The 19,256-nt window shown below is 39.8% G+C and overlaps 1 protein-coding gene across 1 annotated transcript in view; it reads right to left on the reverse strand.

Moving 5' to 3' along the window:
- nrg3a (neuregulin 3a) overlaps nucleotides 1-19,256 on the reverse strand; it is a 351,002-nt gene that overhangs the window by 51,468 nt on the left and 280,278 nt on the right. Inside the window, exons 3-4 of the mRNA XM_030747487.1 lie at nucleotides 16,217-16,290; nucleotides 13,157-13,159 (exon numbers count right to left, since the gene is read on the reverse strand). Coding sequence (XP_030603347.1) covers nucleotides 13,157-13,159; nucleotides 16,217-16,290 — 77 coding nt within the window. The remainder of the gene's footprint in view (nucleotides 1-13,156; nucleotides 13,160-16,216; nucleotides 16,291-19,256) is intronic.

Below are 19,256 nucleotides of genomic sequence, written 5' to 3' on the forward strand. Positions count from 1 at the left end.
GAATCTGACCACAGAACAGTTTTCCACTTTGCATCAGCCCATTTGAAATCAACTTTGAACCAGAGAAGAAGGCAGTGTTTCTTGATCATATATGAGTACGTCTTTGCATGTAAGAGCTTAAACCTGTATTAGTGGATGACACGGTGAACTGTGAGCACAGGCAGTGATTTTCAGGAGAGCATCACGATTGTTTGTAATGCCTGAGGGCCTGAAGAGCACGGACCCTGCACACAGAGATTTCTCAAAATCTTTAAATGATATTATGTACTGCCGATGAGATATTCTTCACAATTCTACAATCGGGAAAAGTATTCTGAAATTGTTTCACAATTTGTAGACATTTATTTTTGGAGATTGGCAAACATCTGTTCATCTTTTCTAAGAATTTCGTAGTTAAAAAAAAATAAAAAAACTCTCTAAGATGCTTTTTTTTTTTTATACCCAAGCATGTTACTGATCTGTTGATAGTTAATCTAATTAACTTCCAGGATTTTGTTGTTCCATGTCCCAACTTTTTTAGATGTGTTGCTGCCATCAATTTCAAGCTGAGCTAATATTTGCCATTAAATGGCAAAATGTCTCAATTTTAACATTTCATTTGTTTATGTTCTATTATGAATAAAATATGGGTTTATGAAATCTGCAAATCATTAATTAATTAATTACAGCATCCCAACTTTTGTATGGAATTGTGTGTTCAAACTAATTCCTTCAAAGATAAATATCTCCAAACGACCTCTCCTCAGACTCTTAACGAGAGGATTTCATAACTCAAAAAAACTCAAAAACTGTAGAGAAACTCAAATTTTGCTCGTATTGCATCATCATCCACAGTAATGAAAACGATCTATCAAAGAGATTAATTTATTTTGATATGATATTTTATGCCCATTAGTTACCATGTAAATTGATGCTTCTTAATTAGTCTGTAATTTATCATTATTACACATCACAAAATTTTACATGACAGAAATGTGAGCCATATTTTTCTCTAAACTGAATTTACAAGCTTATACTGTTGGCTTAAATAAGCTTTTATTCTGGAAGTCTCATGATGATGTATAAGGGTGGTTAAAAAGCATACAATTTTTAAAGGCTCTGTCTGTAGTATAAAATGCAACATATCCAGATATTAAAATAAAATTACCATTGCAGAAATCCAAAGGAGAAAGGGAGTTATCCATGCAGTCTTTAGATGTAGCAATGCAAGGTTGGTAAGTGTTTTTTTTTTTTTTGGAAACTATAATAAGGAAGAAAAAGACAGAAGAGGGTGGCTCACTGGCAGGCTTTATAGGGATGAATGAGTAAGAGAGGAGGAGGTAGGGAAGAGTAAGTGGTTCCCACAAGCAATGAAATAAAGGAGGAGGCGGGGTGAGGAGGATGAGAGAGGCAGGCAGGACATGTCAAAAGTGAGTTTTGGTAGTTCTAGTAAGTGATAAGGAGAGTTTAAGTTTTAAGGGCATAGTGAGAGAGTTCGAGAAAGAGAAGGGAAAGAAGAGGAGAGAGTGGAAAGAGTGGGATGGAGACAGACAGAGGGCAAGCCATGATTCAGCAGAGCAAGGCACATGTCATGTACTTAAGTCACATACAGTTTCGTGACTGTCATCCTCCCTCTCTCTCTCTGTCTATCTTCTCTTTCACTCTCCATTTCATTACCCAGGAATAAGTTGAAATGGCAGATAAATAACCAATTCCACTACTCTCCACTTGGGCATTTTAAGATATGCTGATCCAAACTATATGAGAAGCAGCTTATATGGAGGATAGATGGTGTAGACTTTCAAGGAGCTGGAGACGCCGCTGCCTTCACGAGGCACTTTTGTCCATGGCAAATTTTCCATTTGGGAGTAAATAAAAGTCTTACAGTATTCAGGCTTTCACACAGATGGTAAATCGACTGACCTTTATCTGGTACTTTCTTAGGTCTCACTGACTTCAGCACGAAGCCACATCCAACCATTCATACGCAAAAATGGCTGCAGGGTTCAGTTTTCTGGTAAGCTAAACTTGTACACACAGACTGGAGAAGCCAGGGATTGATCCGGCAATCTTCTGATTAGAGTCACAGCTGCTGCTCAAGGAAACCAGCATGTGAAGGGTCTGAGGATCAAACCTGGAAAACTTCCTTTACCACCTATCAAACTGAGCTGGTTCGTTTGACTCTATCCAGTTATTTAAATTATTGGCAAACCTCACATTTACTGCTCCCAGTAATTAATATCCCAATTAATTTACCAATTAGAAATGACATAGATATGATATATACAGTATGTCATTTTCTTTAGAGGTAATACAACTGCCAAACAGCTATCAAGAATATAAGCTCATGCAAGTTAAACATGAAAAAACTTGAAAGTCAATTCAATAATATTCCAGGTTTATTACTAAATACAAATAAACTGAAACATATGAAATGAAACTGAAACAAGCCAAAAGTCAAAGGACTCCCAAACTAAGTAATTATCACCCATCAATGGTACAATACTGCAAACATGCTCTGTACAGAAAATGACCACAACTTTTACTCCTGAGAAAGTCTGAATCCAACCTCTCGTTTTAACCTTAGGAGCTATGATTTTATGATGGTATGTTTTAAAGTTGTGCGTTCATGGATTAACAGATTTGTATTTTTAAAAAAATGATACAAGGATACATGCATATTATTATTTCCACCTGCCGTACAGCATCGGTGTTCCTTTTTGGTCATATGACCCGTGCACTGATCCCTGATCAGTCCTCGAGTTCTTGGTGATTTAATGACTGCAAGAGCTTCATCCAGGAGAAGCAACCACCAGAAAGCACATCGTAAGGTACTCAGAGGCTAATCTTCATTCATGCTAAGCAGGTGGGATGGAACACACACACACACACACACACACACACACACACACACACACACACACACACACACACACACACACACACACACACACACACACACACACACGGGGAATGGATTCAGTCTAATAATGAGAAACAAAGTAGTGGCAAAGTAGAACTGATAACTTTTGATGAGTAGCCCATTATTCGTCCATAGGAGCGATCCGCATCTCTAATGATACTTCTGCAGGTTTTTATTAGGGTTTATTATTCAGTTCCTCAGTTTCTGTGTTACTGTTCTGATAAAACTGAGCAGTTTTGTCGTAGGGATGCAGAAATGAAGCAAACAAAAGCAACTAAGCATCACACTGGAAAACCAGTCATAAATATTCAGCATATTTAACTGGCTGAATGGATATCGTGGCAAATATCATACATAAAAAAATACATAATTTAAACTGTGTAAAGACATCGTTCTTAAGTCTCATCATTGAAATATTTAATTTAAATTAATTAAATTGAATTAATAAAAAATTTAAGGGAAAACACTCAAACCCGGGCACTACTTAAAATGCCATACTGCCGAACTTACTGCATTCAAAACCAGCTTTGAACAGTTTAGTTATAACTTTAAACATACATTTGAAAAAGTAGAAGCATCATCATTAAACACATATAATAGAAGCTGAACTGCATAAACTTTTGTTTTTAAATTCTTTTAGTTAATGTTTATTTAATTCTTTTATTTTCCTAATAAATAACCAAAGGAAAGTGAAGCAGTTGAGCATGGCCTTAATCATTCTTTGGTGCATTTTGTGCACGTATTATTTAATAAAAATACGAGCTCCTGTTGATGAATCACAGGCAGTGAGAAGCATTAAAGGATTCTGTGTATGCGACGGCAAAAAAAGTGAGATCAAACTGTTGAAACAAACAGAATCCCATTGACAGAAAACGACACCGACCTCGGCTGTCAAGCGGTAAAGCTTTAGAAAAGGAGCATTAAAAAGCCATTTGGAGAGGCCAATTTCAAGTAATTTTGTTCTACTATCTCCCTCATCCAACTGTTCCATCACAGAGGTCTACTGGCCATTAGCACATTCTCCACCTGCATTTGTGGCAAGTTGTCATAATCGTTTAAATCACTGCAGCTGGTAGGAAGGTGGCTTTAGATGAGACAGTTTTTAAAAAAAAATAAAAATCACCAATGCAGTCTAATTACACACGTCTACACCACTATCTGTCTTCACATTCATAGGAAAGCCACTTTTTTTTTTGCCATTATCACATTCATACACATTGTATATGGGGAATATTAACATTATTAGAAATTAGACACTTGTTTTGTTTAAAAACACAAACAATCCCACAGGTCATTTTTTATAAGCAGCTTATCTTACATTTATTGTTCACCTCTGTTGGTTGTGTCAGTCATTTCAATTCACGTTCTAAAAACAAACCCCTCAAATACCTGCAGTAATTATGACAAACACGACAAAGCACTCCATCCAGTCTAACAGCATAGCGCCATTGGTTGTATTACCTGTATGGTTGTTAGGTTAGAGGGCCTGCTGGCATAAATAGAGCCAGTTAATGATAACTCTAGAGTTTGATACAGTATCTTCTTCTAGTTTCTGTAGCCGAGGTGCCAATATAGCCTTAAGCACCTGCCAGAGGATTTGGTCCATACCGCTGGATGGCTTTCCAAAAAGTAAAAATTAAGAGATAGTAATATGAAGATTTGCATATACATTGTGCTGCTCTTGTCTTACCGGCCTCTCGAGCACTTAAAACTGCTGTTTGCCATCAGGAAGAAATGTTTTCAAAGTCATTAAGAATGGATCTCATCACGAATGTGGGTGTCCAAATTAATAATTTCATCTGAGCCAGAGGTCTGACTCATCATCAGTTTTAAGAGCCTTCTCACTCACAAAGACATTACCGACGTGCTGCCACGGCACACTGAAGCGAGGTGATTAAGCCAAGAAACCGTGCCAGCGTGTTTCTTTAATTGTTGTGACAGTCGTATTTCTCTGTAATGATGGCAGACTGAAAATCGGATCTGCTTTGTAAATAGATGGTTCATTAAATGTGAACTCTTTCTGCATATGTTCTACAGTGAAAGAAAGGAAATAACTTGGAGGTTTGTTAAATAGGTTATTATGTGCTGGATTTCCTGGTCGAGGATGCTGGCCTCCATGTGGACAGATTATAATCCACAGAGGTGACTCAGCTGAAATGAATAAATTGGAGCTAAACTATCAGGAACTCGTTTGACTCATAAGGTGACTTGAAAGTTTTGCAGTACAAATACTCAGTCTCCTTTTGACAGCCCAAACAAATTAAGTGAACATTCAAGCATGTGCCTCCCTTATTGCCTTTGCACATAAGAGGCTGAAATGTGAGATGTGGATTATTGGATGATGACTTTATAAACCAGAACACTGAATGCAGTTGCAGTAATTTGAGTGCCTGCCCCCCCCCCCCCCCCCCCTGCATTCATTCACATAAACACTGAGTGGGACAGAGATTCAAGAAGACAATGCACGTGAGAGAAGGCTGGATGTGATTAAACTGCCTTTCACAGAGGCAGGGAATCAACTGGGGGCGCTACTGAGCCAGTTTAGCACAGAACCTCGAGCTCCTACACCCAAGACTATACTTTGGCTGATGCATAGGCAAGCTTAGAGCAGCGCTTTATGAATTAAGAACAGTTTCTAGCAGGAGAAAGGACTGACATAAAGAGAAACCTGAACACAGTTCGCCCTCTCTGCCAGCTGCGCCTGAACATTGATGACCTGTGACTTGGGGACGGATCCAAGAAGCGAAAACAGACTGCTCTGCTCTCCATCCCGCTGCCATCACTAAGCACCAGCTGACAAAACCTATAACTGATTATAAATGGGACCTGCCAGATCAATCAGGAACTGAATGTGCCAAAAGTTTTGATCAGATACTGAGTGGGAAACAAGAAACTTAATAAAAGAAAACAATGCAGATTTTGATTTTAGTATTCAGAGCAATTTGTTATCTTTTCACTGATTTAATATTTTAATAAAGCGTCCTGTTCTTATCTCTCCCTCTCGCTTCCTTCCACTTTTCTGACTGCTTGCATTGCCTGTCCATAGCAATAGACCAGCGGAAGGCAAATTGGCCTCGGCAACAATCAGTATCCATTAAGCTTCACTGCAGTAGTCAATTTTGCATTTGCCACAGAGTTCACCCACAGGGGGAGGAATATAAAGTTAGAGGACAATAAAGCTTCATGTGTTTTCTGTCCATTTAAAAAGAGACGAATGCAGAAAGGATTCTGTCACTGTGAGCAGAGGGAAATAAAAGGAGAGATTCAGCTATTACTGTTGACTCTAATGTTAGATACGAAGTGTAATGCGTGCGATTAACTGATCAGCCCATCACTCACGTGCAAATCAATACTTTCAGGGCAATGCTTCTTTTCTAAATTCATTCCCCGCCGCATATCAGTTAATTGTGTCTAATGATATGGCCCAGGAATGTGAGCTCATATAAACCCAGCAGCATGCTGTGTCTTAGTGTATAATTCATTCATTACCGTCACCAGCTGCAGCCCACAGGAGCGGCAGCCACGTTAATCCTGTTCTGTGACGTTTCCGTGGTTTTTGAAAGCACTTTAACAGGCATGTGTTCCAGTGTCCAGGTGGAGCCCGAGAAATGGATGAGATTCAAGTGAGCCACGATTGGCTAAAGACACACAAGCAGCTGATTAACCTCCACCTACAGTATACGTGCGTGTTTCACTAGAAGCTGACAGTAGCGGGCTATTAGCAGGAAACTGCCAACACCCTGCTGAGCACCTGGACCCAAACAGGCAGACTATGAGTGACGCCTCCACTTTGGGCTCCAAAAAAAATAGAAACTTCATTTCGTCTGTGTGCAGGTGAACTCCTCCAAAAAACATCCGCTGAAAAACTGATTCTAGCAGCCTCAAAATAATGTGCAGGCTGGATTTTCAATGAGGAAGTGAAACTGATAAACTTGGCTATGTCCTACATCACCTTGTCTCTCTGCAAGGAGGTTATTTTGTCATGCAGAAAGCAACACCATCAGACAGTTTGTGAAACTTGGCGAGCTCATGCAGAGGACAGAGCTTTCCTGAGAATTTACTGTCTCCATATATTTTGCCCATTTTGTCTTCTTAGCAGCAGAGAAGCACAGTGTGGACAGAGCAACCAAATTGTGAGGAATGTGATCTTTGATCAGTAAAAGATCATTTGTACGATAACTCACAAATGTTCAACAATTTCTGTGATTAAGGACCACTATTTTTACAGTCAATGACCAACCACTGCTGTCTCTGGTAAAGATGCTTGTAGACTTGCAGCTGAACTATGGGACGTTTGAAAAAAGGTTCAGAAAAGAGTGAGGTGCAGATTTATTTCTCTTAATATGTCATATTTAAGTTTTGGATTTGATTTTAATTTTTGAAAACTGTAAAAGGACTTTATTTTTCACAAAACCCCATCGGAGGCATTGTACAGCAGGCCATACCTCGGAAGGACTGTCTCAGTGATTCATGCTAATTTTTACTGACTTGTTTAAAAATAATACCAAGGTCAGGACCTCGGTGACCTCTTAGCTGATCGTGGCTGCGCTAAATCTCTGCACAAATTATGCCTGTTACATTTCTGTCTGACTTAATGCCATCTTCCTCTGGTGATGTGCAAATGGGAAATAAAATGAGTTCAAAGCATTGCCTCTAATCGTGATGATGCCGGATCCTCCCCTGGCCTAAAAGATGGAGTTATTACAATTTATTGATACATTTCATTTTTTCCAAAATTTAAGAGATTTTGAGTCTATGTCTGACGCATAAGGAATATTCTGATACCAGTATAAATAGTTTGGTTGATGTTGAAGTTTATTCTTAATATTATAGTCTACTCTGTCATAACTGCAACATTTGACCACTGGGTACAAACTGACACATGGGCTCTGATAACATTTTATATAAATAAGAGCGAAGGGAACAGGAGATCGACAGATGGATCAGGGCTGCATCTGCACTGATGCGAACGCTGCTCCGGTCTGTCGTGGTAAAGAGGGAGCTGAGCGTGAAAGCGAAGCTGTCGATTTACCAGTCGATCTGCATCCCTACCCTCATCTGTGGTCACGAGCTTTGAGTAGTGACTGAAAGAATAAGATCGAGAATACAAGCGGCAGAAATTAGCTTTGAAGGGTGGCTGGTCTCTCCCTTAGAGATAGGGTGAGGAGTGCGGCCATTAGGGAGTGGCTCAAAGTAGAGCTGCTGCTCCTCCACACCAAAAGGAGGCAGTTGAGGTGGTTCGAGCATCTGACTAGGATGCCTCCTGGGTTCCTCTTGGGTGAGGTGTTCCGGGCATGTCCTACCGGGCGGAGGCCTCGGGGCAGACCCAGGACACGCTGGAGAGATTATATCTCTCGGCTGGCCTGGGAATGCCTTGGGGTCCCTCCGGATGAGCTGGTGGAGGTGGCTGGGGAGAGGGAGGGCTGTGCTTCTCTGCTTTGGCTGCTGCCCCCGCAACCTGGCCCCGGATAAGCGGAAGAAAATGGATGGATGGATGGATCCTGATGTTAATATTTCAGCCTGTTAGAAACTGTCTGACTCGTCTGCAGGTTTCATGCTCATGCTGCTTCCACCTGCTCTCATTTGCTTTTTAGGCAAAGTTCATTTTGAATGTGCTTAGAATCGCACAAGGACACCTCAGATTCCAGATCAGCCATTTCACTCTTTAAGTGATAAACATTATTTGCTGTATACAGTTTTTCATTTTCTTCCTGATCTCCCTCCTTTTCTCTGCAGTGTACTGCAAGCATGCATCTGCTGCGTTGCTTCCAGCAGGGACTGAGTCTCTGAAGAGAGTGAGGGTGAAGGTGTGGAGCCCTGCTGAGGAGAAACACTATCGCCTCCTGTTCCCTCTTTATGTTTGAGTCATGATATTGTGAACTCCTGCAGACTGGTGACTCATTTAATCAAGAAAAACACAGGTGGAACTAATTATAATAATGACAACATGTCAGTGTGACAGCAAGTTATTCCAGGGAGCTGACACTGTGCGTGGAGCTGTTGGCTGCAGTCAGCTCAGCCGTTTCTGCCACTTTTTAAGAAAGTTTCATTTTTTTGAAACTAACCACATGACTCTCACAATATTTGTCTATTAACATGATAATTACGCCACACAGCAGTTTTCACAAACAATCATTAATTGTGCTATAACACTGACTACAGTAAACTAATTACATTAATAATCAACAAACTTAGTTAGCCCTATATTTACTCTGGTACCTGTTTTTTTTGGTACATGCACTGCACATTTTATTTAATTTTTCACTTTCAATTTGTGTGTAATTGCTGCCTGATTATTGTAGTATAACAGAAGCTCATAGATTATTTCACTAATTGTAATCCCATGCAGCTTCTTGCATGTATGCACAAACAAATACACAGTGAGAGGGGAGATACTGAACTCTACAACTGTGCAAGATGGATTCTTTTCATCTGCTTTCAAAGACACCTGCTGTCACAGAGAGGCTTCTTTTGTTGTTTTAATGGGTAGTCTACATGTGAATGCGGACGTTTCCTTCACCCCAGACAAACGCCAATTAAAAGCTGTCTGTGCCTCAGAAGCAGAGCTCCATACAAAGTACGCAATATCTTTAAATAAATACATTTTCAAGGAAAATATAGAAAATGTTTGGTCCAGGATTCAAAGGGGTTTAATCTGCTCCTGCTCCTCTACACAAATGCATAATTTTCTCATCTTAAGAGGCAGAGTAGATCAGACCCCCTTTGGCTTTGGTATTGTGAAGCTGTCGCTCACACAGACTTGACATTTGTGTCCCTGTTGTGGTAGGTTGGATTTGGCTTGCCAGAATGAGTCAGTGTAAGAAGGAGGGCTGATACCAGAGCTATTGCTAGAATTGTCAAGTACTTTTTGAGCATTATGTCAGCTCTTTTCCTCCTTGTCTTTCACAAGGTGTAAATTCAACCAGATGCTTCCCGGGAATCCGCTCTGCACGTTCCAAAACTGCGTGACGAAGCCAGGGCAGGGACTCCAGCATGCAGAAGCATGAATGCAAAAATGTAGGGCACAGCTCACCCTTTAACAAACACAAACTTTGACGTAAAGAAATGTGCCAGCTTCACTTGAGAATACTAAACCCAGGACACCTGTAGGAGCTTTGGATCTGCTAACTGTTCATCTTTCTTACACATTTAATGCTCTACGTGCAGAGCTACTGATCTATACTGCCTATTGTAACACTGTATCATGTAACCCCTCCACAAATCAAATTTATAAGTGGAATACATATTAATGATGTCTTTACACACTGGTGAAAATACACATCACACTGATTTTTTTACTTTAAGAACTATCGGTGGGTTTGAAGACCGTCCTCATAAACCCACACCGGCCTTTTTGGTTCTTTTTGAATGGTACTGATCTGAGAAGAGCCAAACTAGGAGGGAAGACTTCTTCCTGAATCCCAGCAGGAGCTGAAGATGACAGATTATAATCTTTGTGATTGCTTGTATATAAAAACATGCCTAGTGTTATTTTAAATGAACACAGCACACTGGGATCACACGGGTCAGAACACTGGGTCAGTCACTGTGGGGTATCACGCCTTAGAATGAAGCACTGTTTATGCCCACTTCCTGTATAAAATACTGTAAATCTATGTTTGATATGCAATTTTAGGTTTGGGGTCTTACTGACTTTTTTGTTCTCAGACACTCACAGAATATATTTGAGCCTTCATTTTGTCTTTTCATAAAGAAATATCTAATGCCAGATTTTCTCCAGTTCACGGACAGCTACAAAGCGTCACCTTTGACCCTCGCAGGTGCACCTCATTTCGCCCGAGAACACTGAATTCATTCGGTCTCATATCTTTGTGCTCGCATGAATAATACTCGTTAGCAACCATCCCTACAAAGCTCATGAAGAAATGTGTATGTATTTAAATAAACACCATTCATCACATGCTCAGTAAACCGTTATTGTAACCATAACTATACAAGGTGACTCATATTTTTGTTGGCCAGTGATAAAAGCATGAAGCTCAAAGCAGTCGCACATTTTATGCTTTCTTTATATGTTACAGATTGAAACATGCAGTATGATGTGAAATACAGGGTTGTATTCTTTTGGAAATTGGACTTGCATGATTACTGTAATGTTATTGTCTGTGGTGCACACAAACCTGCAGAGCATGAAATCAGATCTCATAAAGATAGTGTGAAGTAAATTTGTTCTCCGCTTTAAATCTGTAAATCTTTCTCTCTGCGTCTATGGGGTGTGATATGATGCATGTGCTATAGATGAAAAATATGCTGATTCTGAGTCTCCCTTACAGCGCTGTAAAAATAGAGTGTCTTGGCTCCCAGGCCTTCAGTTCAGGAGGTTTGAATATGTTTTCCAATGTGGCCAAGACGACGACTGAAGGGGCGTGTCGATCAGGAAGGCAGTAAAAGAAGAGATTAATGCAAGGAATAAAACTAATCAAAGAAAATATGCTCAGGGTCTCATCTATGCTCGTTCCTGAATACTGCACCATACTGTAAAAGTTCGTCAGGATACGTAGTGCCAAAAAGCAACCCTCCAGTTTGAACAACAAAAGCTTTATTGACAATGAAAGGAATTTGAACTCAATTTCTCGAGCAATGAAAAGATTTGACATAATGCATGTAAGGATGGCAACAAAAAGCCTTTGTTGCTCTTTGACAGATTTGGGGGGAAACCTAAATACATCTCTGATCTCAAAGACATCCCATCAAACACGTTGGGTGACAAGCACAATGTTAAGCCGCGCCAGCATTTACAGAAATAAATGTGCATCAGTGAGTCAGTGAGCTGTGCTCAGCCTCTGTATACTTCAGACGTTTATTTTTTAGACTTTTTAACCCAGACTTTTTCGAGTTCCCCAAATATTTTTAAGAACTCACACCTGCCAGACGTCATTGTGTCTCTGACACCATCTCACATTCCTTTGGGGCCGTTTCCTGTTTTTCCTTCCTGAACTGGGAATGTGTGCGCACAACATCCACCTTCTTTATGATATGTCTTTATGAAAAAGTTATGCTGTTGCTCTTCATTTTATATCTTTTAACTTTTATATCTGTGGCTGCTGTTACAGCTGAATTTCCCCCTTTGTGGGACAATAAAGGCTGTTCCTCCTTCTTCTTCTTCTTCTTCTTTTCATAGGGCCACACTTGTCTGGTGTAGCCAAACAAGTGTTGTGCTTTTCTCTGGAGCTTTAAAAAGGGCGACTGGATTCTTTTTGTTTCTTGAAGATGTTTCACCTCTCATGCAAAAGGCTTCTTCCGTTCTCAAAGCAAACGGTGGAGAGACCCAGGTAATTAAACCCCAGAGATTACTAGATGACTGTTTTGTATTTTGCTTGTTTTGCCATTAAACCCATCCAATCATTTACAGACAATCTTTTACATCATTTGTTTGATTTTTGCCCATCTCCACATTGTCTCCAGAATGACCTGAAAAGCTGATATACTAATAAATATCAGGGCAAGCTGCTGTCCTGTTGGACAGGATGTTTTTACCTCCTCCATCTTCAGTTTATCTGTTAAATACTTCATGCAACCCTGGTCGACACCATTTCTTATCTTCCATTTGATTATTCATCTCATTCTTTTTATTCTTTTTGTGGTTTTTCAACCCAGGTGAGCTTATGATGCAACAAAATTTGTTCTGCTCTGCCTCAGGATTTTGTTTGTGTAGTCACTGGAGTCATGACACTCCCTTCCATCCTCGGAGACCCTGAGACAGTGTGATAGCCCTCCTCCCAAGACTGGCACTTTCTTCCGGCCTCTCTCCTCCTCGTTCGTGCCCGTCTTTCCTTCCCACCGAGACCTCGGCTTGCCAGAGGTCTTTGGCAGCATTTGTTTGCCCTGCTGGTGAACCTTTTTAGCTGGCGCAATTCAAACCTCAGTCCATCTGAGGCCCTGCCACTTAGTGTTAGGAGATGAGTTGGACAGAAAACTGTGGGCAGGGGAGAAGGGATGAGGTCTGATGCTTGGACAAGATGCGTGGTGAGCAAAAGATGGCACGGAGGAGGTTAGCAAGAGACAGATGGGGGCAAGAGGGCTGTCTGGAGGGAAATTTGGAAGAGGGAACAGGGATGTCAACACTGAGGCAAGCTCGAGCACGAGACACAGAGGTAACCTGACAAATTAGGATTTGATTAACTACAAGCAAAGGAGTCAAGGAGAGTGATGCTGTGACAAGATTATCTGAGGGTTGAGGAAAGAAGAGAAAGGCCACAGTCTGCCACTCTTCTTTTCCAACTTTGCACTTACCAACTTTTTGAAGCAGAACGTAGTTGAATAAAACAGGGAAAAGAAAGAAAAAAGAGGTTGTTACTGAAAAAAGAAATCATTGCCTCTACAACACGGTGTTTCCCAGTAGAGAACATAAAACAGGGTTGTGTCTAGCTGAAAAAAAAAGGAATAGAAACCACTGAGAATGACCTGAAAGCAGGACAATAACATTTTTCCTATTAGAAAATGATTTAAGGATACAGAATTGGCACAGAGTTGGAGAAAGTGGTGAGAATAGATGAAAGAGATCAGAAGTGAATGAGGAAGGAGCTCAAGTTAAAGCACACAGAAAGGTGTAGGGGATTTTTTTTTGAAGCCAGAATATACAAAAAACAAACGAGGCAGAAGATTATGCTTTTCTTTTTCACTGTTCTGGATTCCTTTGGTTCACAAGTCCTTCATTGCACAGTAATGTCTTAGTAACTCCTAAACAATTTGTATGGAAATTCACCTCGAAGGATCCAGCTATTAGCAGAGAAAGAAATGTTAAGTTAGATGATAAAGCCAGTTTGAGGCTGTGGTTACCTCGTGGTTCTTGCTTAGGTAAAAGTTTGTTTTTTCACCTAAATGCTAATCCCTCATCTCTGGAGTTACATGTTCTCTGTGTGACACTATGTCCTACAACAGATACAAAAAGGGCATGCACAGAACAGATGCACTTACATATGTGTTTCTATATATATATATATTTTTAACCTTTAGCCCAGTGCCAAGACACAATTACAGCTATATGATGAACTATTTTTGTACAGTACACCGTCCCCTATTTCACTCATGGACAGGTGTAAGTCAATCACCTGATTTCACCCTGATGGAGCATAAATTTCACTAGCAGAAGAAAAAGAAAAAAAGTAAAAAAAAAAAATTCATGAACATACAGCTACAGTAAAAACCTGGCAAAAAAAAAATAACCGTCATTTAACTGACTGATTCATCTATGCTATCAAACTTTATATTTTGTATATGTAAGCTTCTTATTTTTGTACAGCGACTAGTAAAAGGTGTAACATAAATGCAGCAAGGTAGAGAAAAGTTCAATATTTCCCTCTGCGATGTAATGGAATAAAAGTAGAAAGTGACACGAGGAGAAGAGACTTAAGTACAAATACCTCACATTTACTTGCACTGCACCTGAACTCGTATCCTGACACCGTGTCACTTTATTTCACAGCTTGTAATTTGTCAGGATATTTCTAGGAGAAAACTGAGTTCTAAAAGTTCTGGTTGAGTTTCACAGCGGTTGTTAACTTTCCTAAATTGTATGCAGATTTTTGCATGCTCAACTGCAGATTGTTTTTTTGTATATTCATCGTTCACTGTGTACTTAACAGACTTTTTAGGGTACACTAATATTTGTATTTTGTATCAAACTACACTACTTTTCAAGAGCCTTCTATTAAATTTACAGTTACAGATCCAAAAAGTTATAAAGGTAGTAATAAACGTTTAACGTGCCTTCGGGTTGATCCAGGAAGCAGCCTGGCAACCAAGAGCCGTTTCTGTCTGACATTTAACAAATTGCTTAGATAAGTGACGGGGGTGGTAACATTTCTTAGCTACCAATACATTCAGGTCAGTAGGCTGGTGTACAAACAAAGCGACGGGTGTCACTTCAGTGCACACTGCTGTTGTTCTAACAAGGACAATTACCCTAATACTCATTTGGAATTAAAAACCTCATTACAGAGACTTAATTAATGATCTGGAAAGTAAAGGATATTAACAAATAGCGAGCAATAACACTGCATTTGCCACATCTAATCTACATGTCTCATTCTCCTTTGCAATCAAGTATAACATTTCATACCCATAACAGGGAACTTAGATTTTAATAATACTTTTTTTCTCTTTTTTTTGGGGACATTTGCTCATCGGATGTCTATGAGGTAAAAAATTCCCGAGGCACATCTCTGTCCATTTATGGTAAATAGTGCTATTACAGCATGCTGCTTGTTAGGAGAAAAGTCACCGATAAGCTATTGTACTGCCACAGTATTAGTGGGCGCGTGACAAGGTTGCATATATTTTTTTTGGAATGAGCTAAGGGGACCTGGGAAATTAATATGGAATAGATAGTGAGCAGTAAGGACATAAGTTAGGGCAATTTGTGTTTTTCCCTCAACTCTGTGACATTGAGAGCACCGTGTGTTTGGGAGATAAAGAAATGGGAGAAGTGACATTAGTCTGAGTCAGAGAGGATATTTGAGAAGGCACTGAAGAGAGGGGAAAATGAAAAGGTAATAGGAGGACAGATTATGAGTTTGTGTGAAGAAAGGACAGAGAATATTAGAAGTAAGGACGGCCAAGACTTGAATGCTGAAAATTCTGCACATTACTGTTACCTGAACAGTAAAAGCATGAACATTGCTGAAATACTGGGGATTTTTGTCAAGAAGGTGAAATATTGTGATATCTTGCTTTCATGTGTTGTCCTCAGTGTTTTCATCTAGAGACAAGGAATCATCTGTATCATGTTTTAGGCTCACAGCACGGCTGGATTTCTAAGCAGGAAGTAAAACTCACCTGGACACAAGCTAAAAACAATCAGTGTGAGGAGGATGAAGCTTCCAAGTCTGCATTAACCACCACTGATTGATCTATTTTATACTGTGCATGTGCATTTCAGAGTAAATGTAATATCCAGATGTGTGGTGGTGGTGGTGGGGGGGGACTGTCCATCACTGCTTTGCTGTTGCAGTAATTAATAGCACCTCTGAAGGAATATTTTATATGTATGAAAAATGTTAACTATAAACTGTCAAACACACAGAGCAGATTTCTATTTTTACTCTGTGTGAAACCATGATTACACAGTCTGTCTGGGTTGCATAGCAGACCCAGGAGTTGGTAGCAAGGACATAAATGCCAATATAAGCCAGTGAACACTTCGTTTTTCCTTTTGGGTTATTCATGTAGATCAATAGTCTGAAAAATACATTATTTGAGTTTAGGGTTTTATAATAGATTTAGACACACTGAATTCACTGGGAGTATGTGTGTGTGTGTGTGTGTGTGTGTGTGTGTGTGTGGTGCTCTTACTTGGGTCTGACAGGATGGAGTCAGTCTTGGGAAGAAACTGGTCACAGCGGATTCCTTGGTAGCCTTCTCGACACCTGATGGAGAAAGAAAAAAAAATCCAATAGGTTATCTGGGAAACCTTCAGCACTACAAATGACCTTTATACATTCAATTCATTTAAAAGGGTTAATACACTTGTCCTTATTTTTATATATAGTTTCATTTAATAAGGTCAACACATGTAAAAGTAATGCCAGCAGCTTATTCTTTGGATATTCTTAATATGGTTAATTTGGCAGCTCCAGCTCTGGCTGTAAGCACAGACAAACAAAGGCAGCCTATCAGAAAAAAAAGTCAAAGGTAGGAGGAAGGGTGCTCAAATGGTTTGTTTCAGACATGGATGAACTCAGGGGTAGCACCAGCTTTCAGTATAACCCAAAAAAGGATTATTTTAAACCATGAATCCTGAATCGTGAATACTCTCATAGAGTAGAAAGAAATTACTTTGAAATGAGCATAACAGCGTCCCGATGTCACAGGTTCATTCCCTGTTTTATTTATGGTGATGTGGATGTGAGCTTTTCTTGCTGCTCTATTTTTTTTCCATCAGCCACACTGTCAAAGTCTCATTCACAACTTCAGCATCACTACTTTTGCCCAGGGCTTCTTACCCAGAGTCTCCATCTGCTTACTCCGCCCTACCACCACCACCGGTGTCTGGACTACAGGAGGTCTGGTATGCATCTCCTTCCTTCATCTGGGACCAAAAATAATTCTGCAGGCTCGTTTTTTTTCCCCAGTAAATCCTTTTGACTCTCGCAGTTCTCTTCTTATTTAAAACGATGTAAATACCAGAACTGTACGTGTACAGCCTCCTCATCAAAGGAAGGCAAACTGGCAGGAAGAAATGACTGGTGAGGTGATCTTTGAGGAAAAAGAGCCCCTTACCAGGAAAAAAATGTGTCCTAGCCAAAATCACAATGGGTGCTGCAGAGGAAGAGGAGGCTCCAGCGTGCATTAACCTTTCTCACAGCTAATGAGCTTTAGTTTCCCTGTTTGGTCAGAGGAGCATCATTATATGCACTACGCAATGAATAAAATGCAAAATTTCACCTAAAAACATGCTGCAAGAACATTGTTCAAATATGAACTTTCCAATGACACTGAATGTGCTGTGATTTTTCTTTTCCTTCTCATGTGCTAAATTAACTGAAGACACATTCCATGGTTTCTGGATAGCCCTCAGACTTTTAAAGAAATTTAAAATGTTGAATTTGATTGGCACATTAGTGAGAGCACCAGTCTGGCAATGATCATTAAGCAGCTAATGAATTCTGAAATGTGCTTGGGCTGCCCTTCAGAAAATGTCCCAAGAAAAGGCAGGATGTATTTTTAATTAATTTTAGCTCAATAACTATCTCCTTATCAACACATGGAAGTGTAACTTTGTCTTACAGAACAGAGAGAAAGCGCAGAGACTTAAATGAGGGTTTGAGGTCTAACTGGGTGTCACACTTGGTTGGCATATCAATTTTGCCTCTGGCCAAATGTTCTGTTCTTTCCTGTCCTTCCTGAGGAAAATACATGTCTAATGCATGCAAAATATCAACCTAAGCAAGAGAAATAGTGATGCTGCTTTAAATTCAAATACATTATTACTTAAAAAAAATTGTCAGTTTCCCCATTATTCTGTTTCATTAGGTTGAAATTTTCATTTTTACTCAACCTGCATCCTTATGGCTCCCCAGATTACCCCTGTGGCTTTGTTTCACAGAATCAATCTGTATGTGCTCTGACAGGCTGACAGCAGAGCAAAAGTACTGATCCTCGCTGCTGAGAACTCAGAGAACATCTTTGTCCACCCAGACAAAACACTGTAGCCTTCTGAAGAGATCAAGCTTACAAGAACTAGAATTTGGCCTATTAAAGATTTTTGCTGTGTGCAGAATGATGATAGCAGTGCACTTTCCTGATTTTCAGTTCTGAAATCAACTGCAGCAGGAAAAAAAAAAGATGCACGTGACTGTTGGTATATCTTTACTTTTGGAAAAATGTAGAGCTATACCATGTGATGTGGCTGAATACGCTGAATGAAACTATGAAATATATCGAGTAAACTAAAGATGTTTAAGCTTGAACTGGTTTCAAAATGGAGTTAAAGCACTCTGGGTGGAGCTGTGACTCACTGCAATAGAGCTCACTCATGCAGCTTTTGAGTGTGTAGTCAAGTGACAATCTCACCTCTGCAAACTAAAAATGCTTGATTTTTTTTGAGGAGCTTCTCACAGCTGTAAGGCATTATAAGAAATTGTGGTGGTGGTGAGACAGATCCTGACACTTTTTAGCAATCACTTGACATACTGTCAATATGCCTTGTTCAGGTTCACAGTAGGAAAAAGCACAGGTGTGGTGTGAAGGCTCTAAGTACACTACAGGGCTCACAGCAGACACTGTGTGATGAAATGAAACAATGGATTCATTTTGAGGAATTTGATATAATTCTGTTTAGACTGCAGGAAATGAAATGCTTATTTATTCTATAATTTATTAATAATTGGTTGATGTGAATTAGTTACCCAAAGTTCTAGCTTATTATTTACAAGGACGGCAAAATATAGCAAAGTGTTATAGTCCAGTAACAGATGCTCAACTGCCATCTGGTTCAGCCACTTCCTTGTAATAGGGATGATGGAAGGTTTGGGGGAGGGAAGCCTGAAAAAAGCACCTGTCCATGTTGCTATTGCTAGCACGGTAGAAGCATCGCTCGTTCCTGTTCATTTTTGGAAATCTACACAAGTGCAGCTGTACTTGCGGAATGACCATCATCATCATCATCATCAGTTGAAGCTTGGTTAGTGAACTGCTGCCAAACTGCAAACGTTCAGCAGGGAAGTCCATACTTAAACAAAGTTAGCCAAGTGCTAGTTAAAGTGAAGTCCTAAGGAAAACAAACAAAACTCTGGAGATTTTCCCATTGTTAAGATTTATATGCCCTAATATTATGAACTCAATATATAAATGTTGTAAGCTATCCTCTAATGCTATGATTACATTAAGAAAA

The sequence above is a fragment of the Archocentrus centrarchus genome, chromosome 15, assembly GCF_007364275.1.
Source record: "Archocentrus centrarchus isolate MPI-CPG fArcCen1 chromosome 15, fArcCen1, whole genome shotgun sequence".
In the NCBI taxonomy this organism is placed as follows: domain Eukaryota; kingdom Metazoa; phylum Chordata; class Actinopteri; order Cichliformes; family Cichlidae; genus Archocentrus; species Archocentrus centrarchus.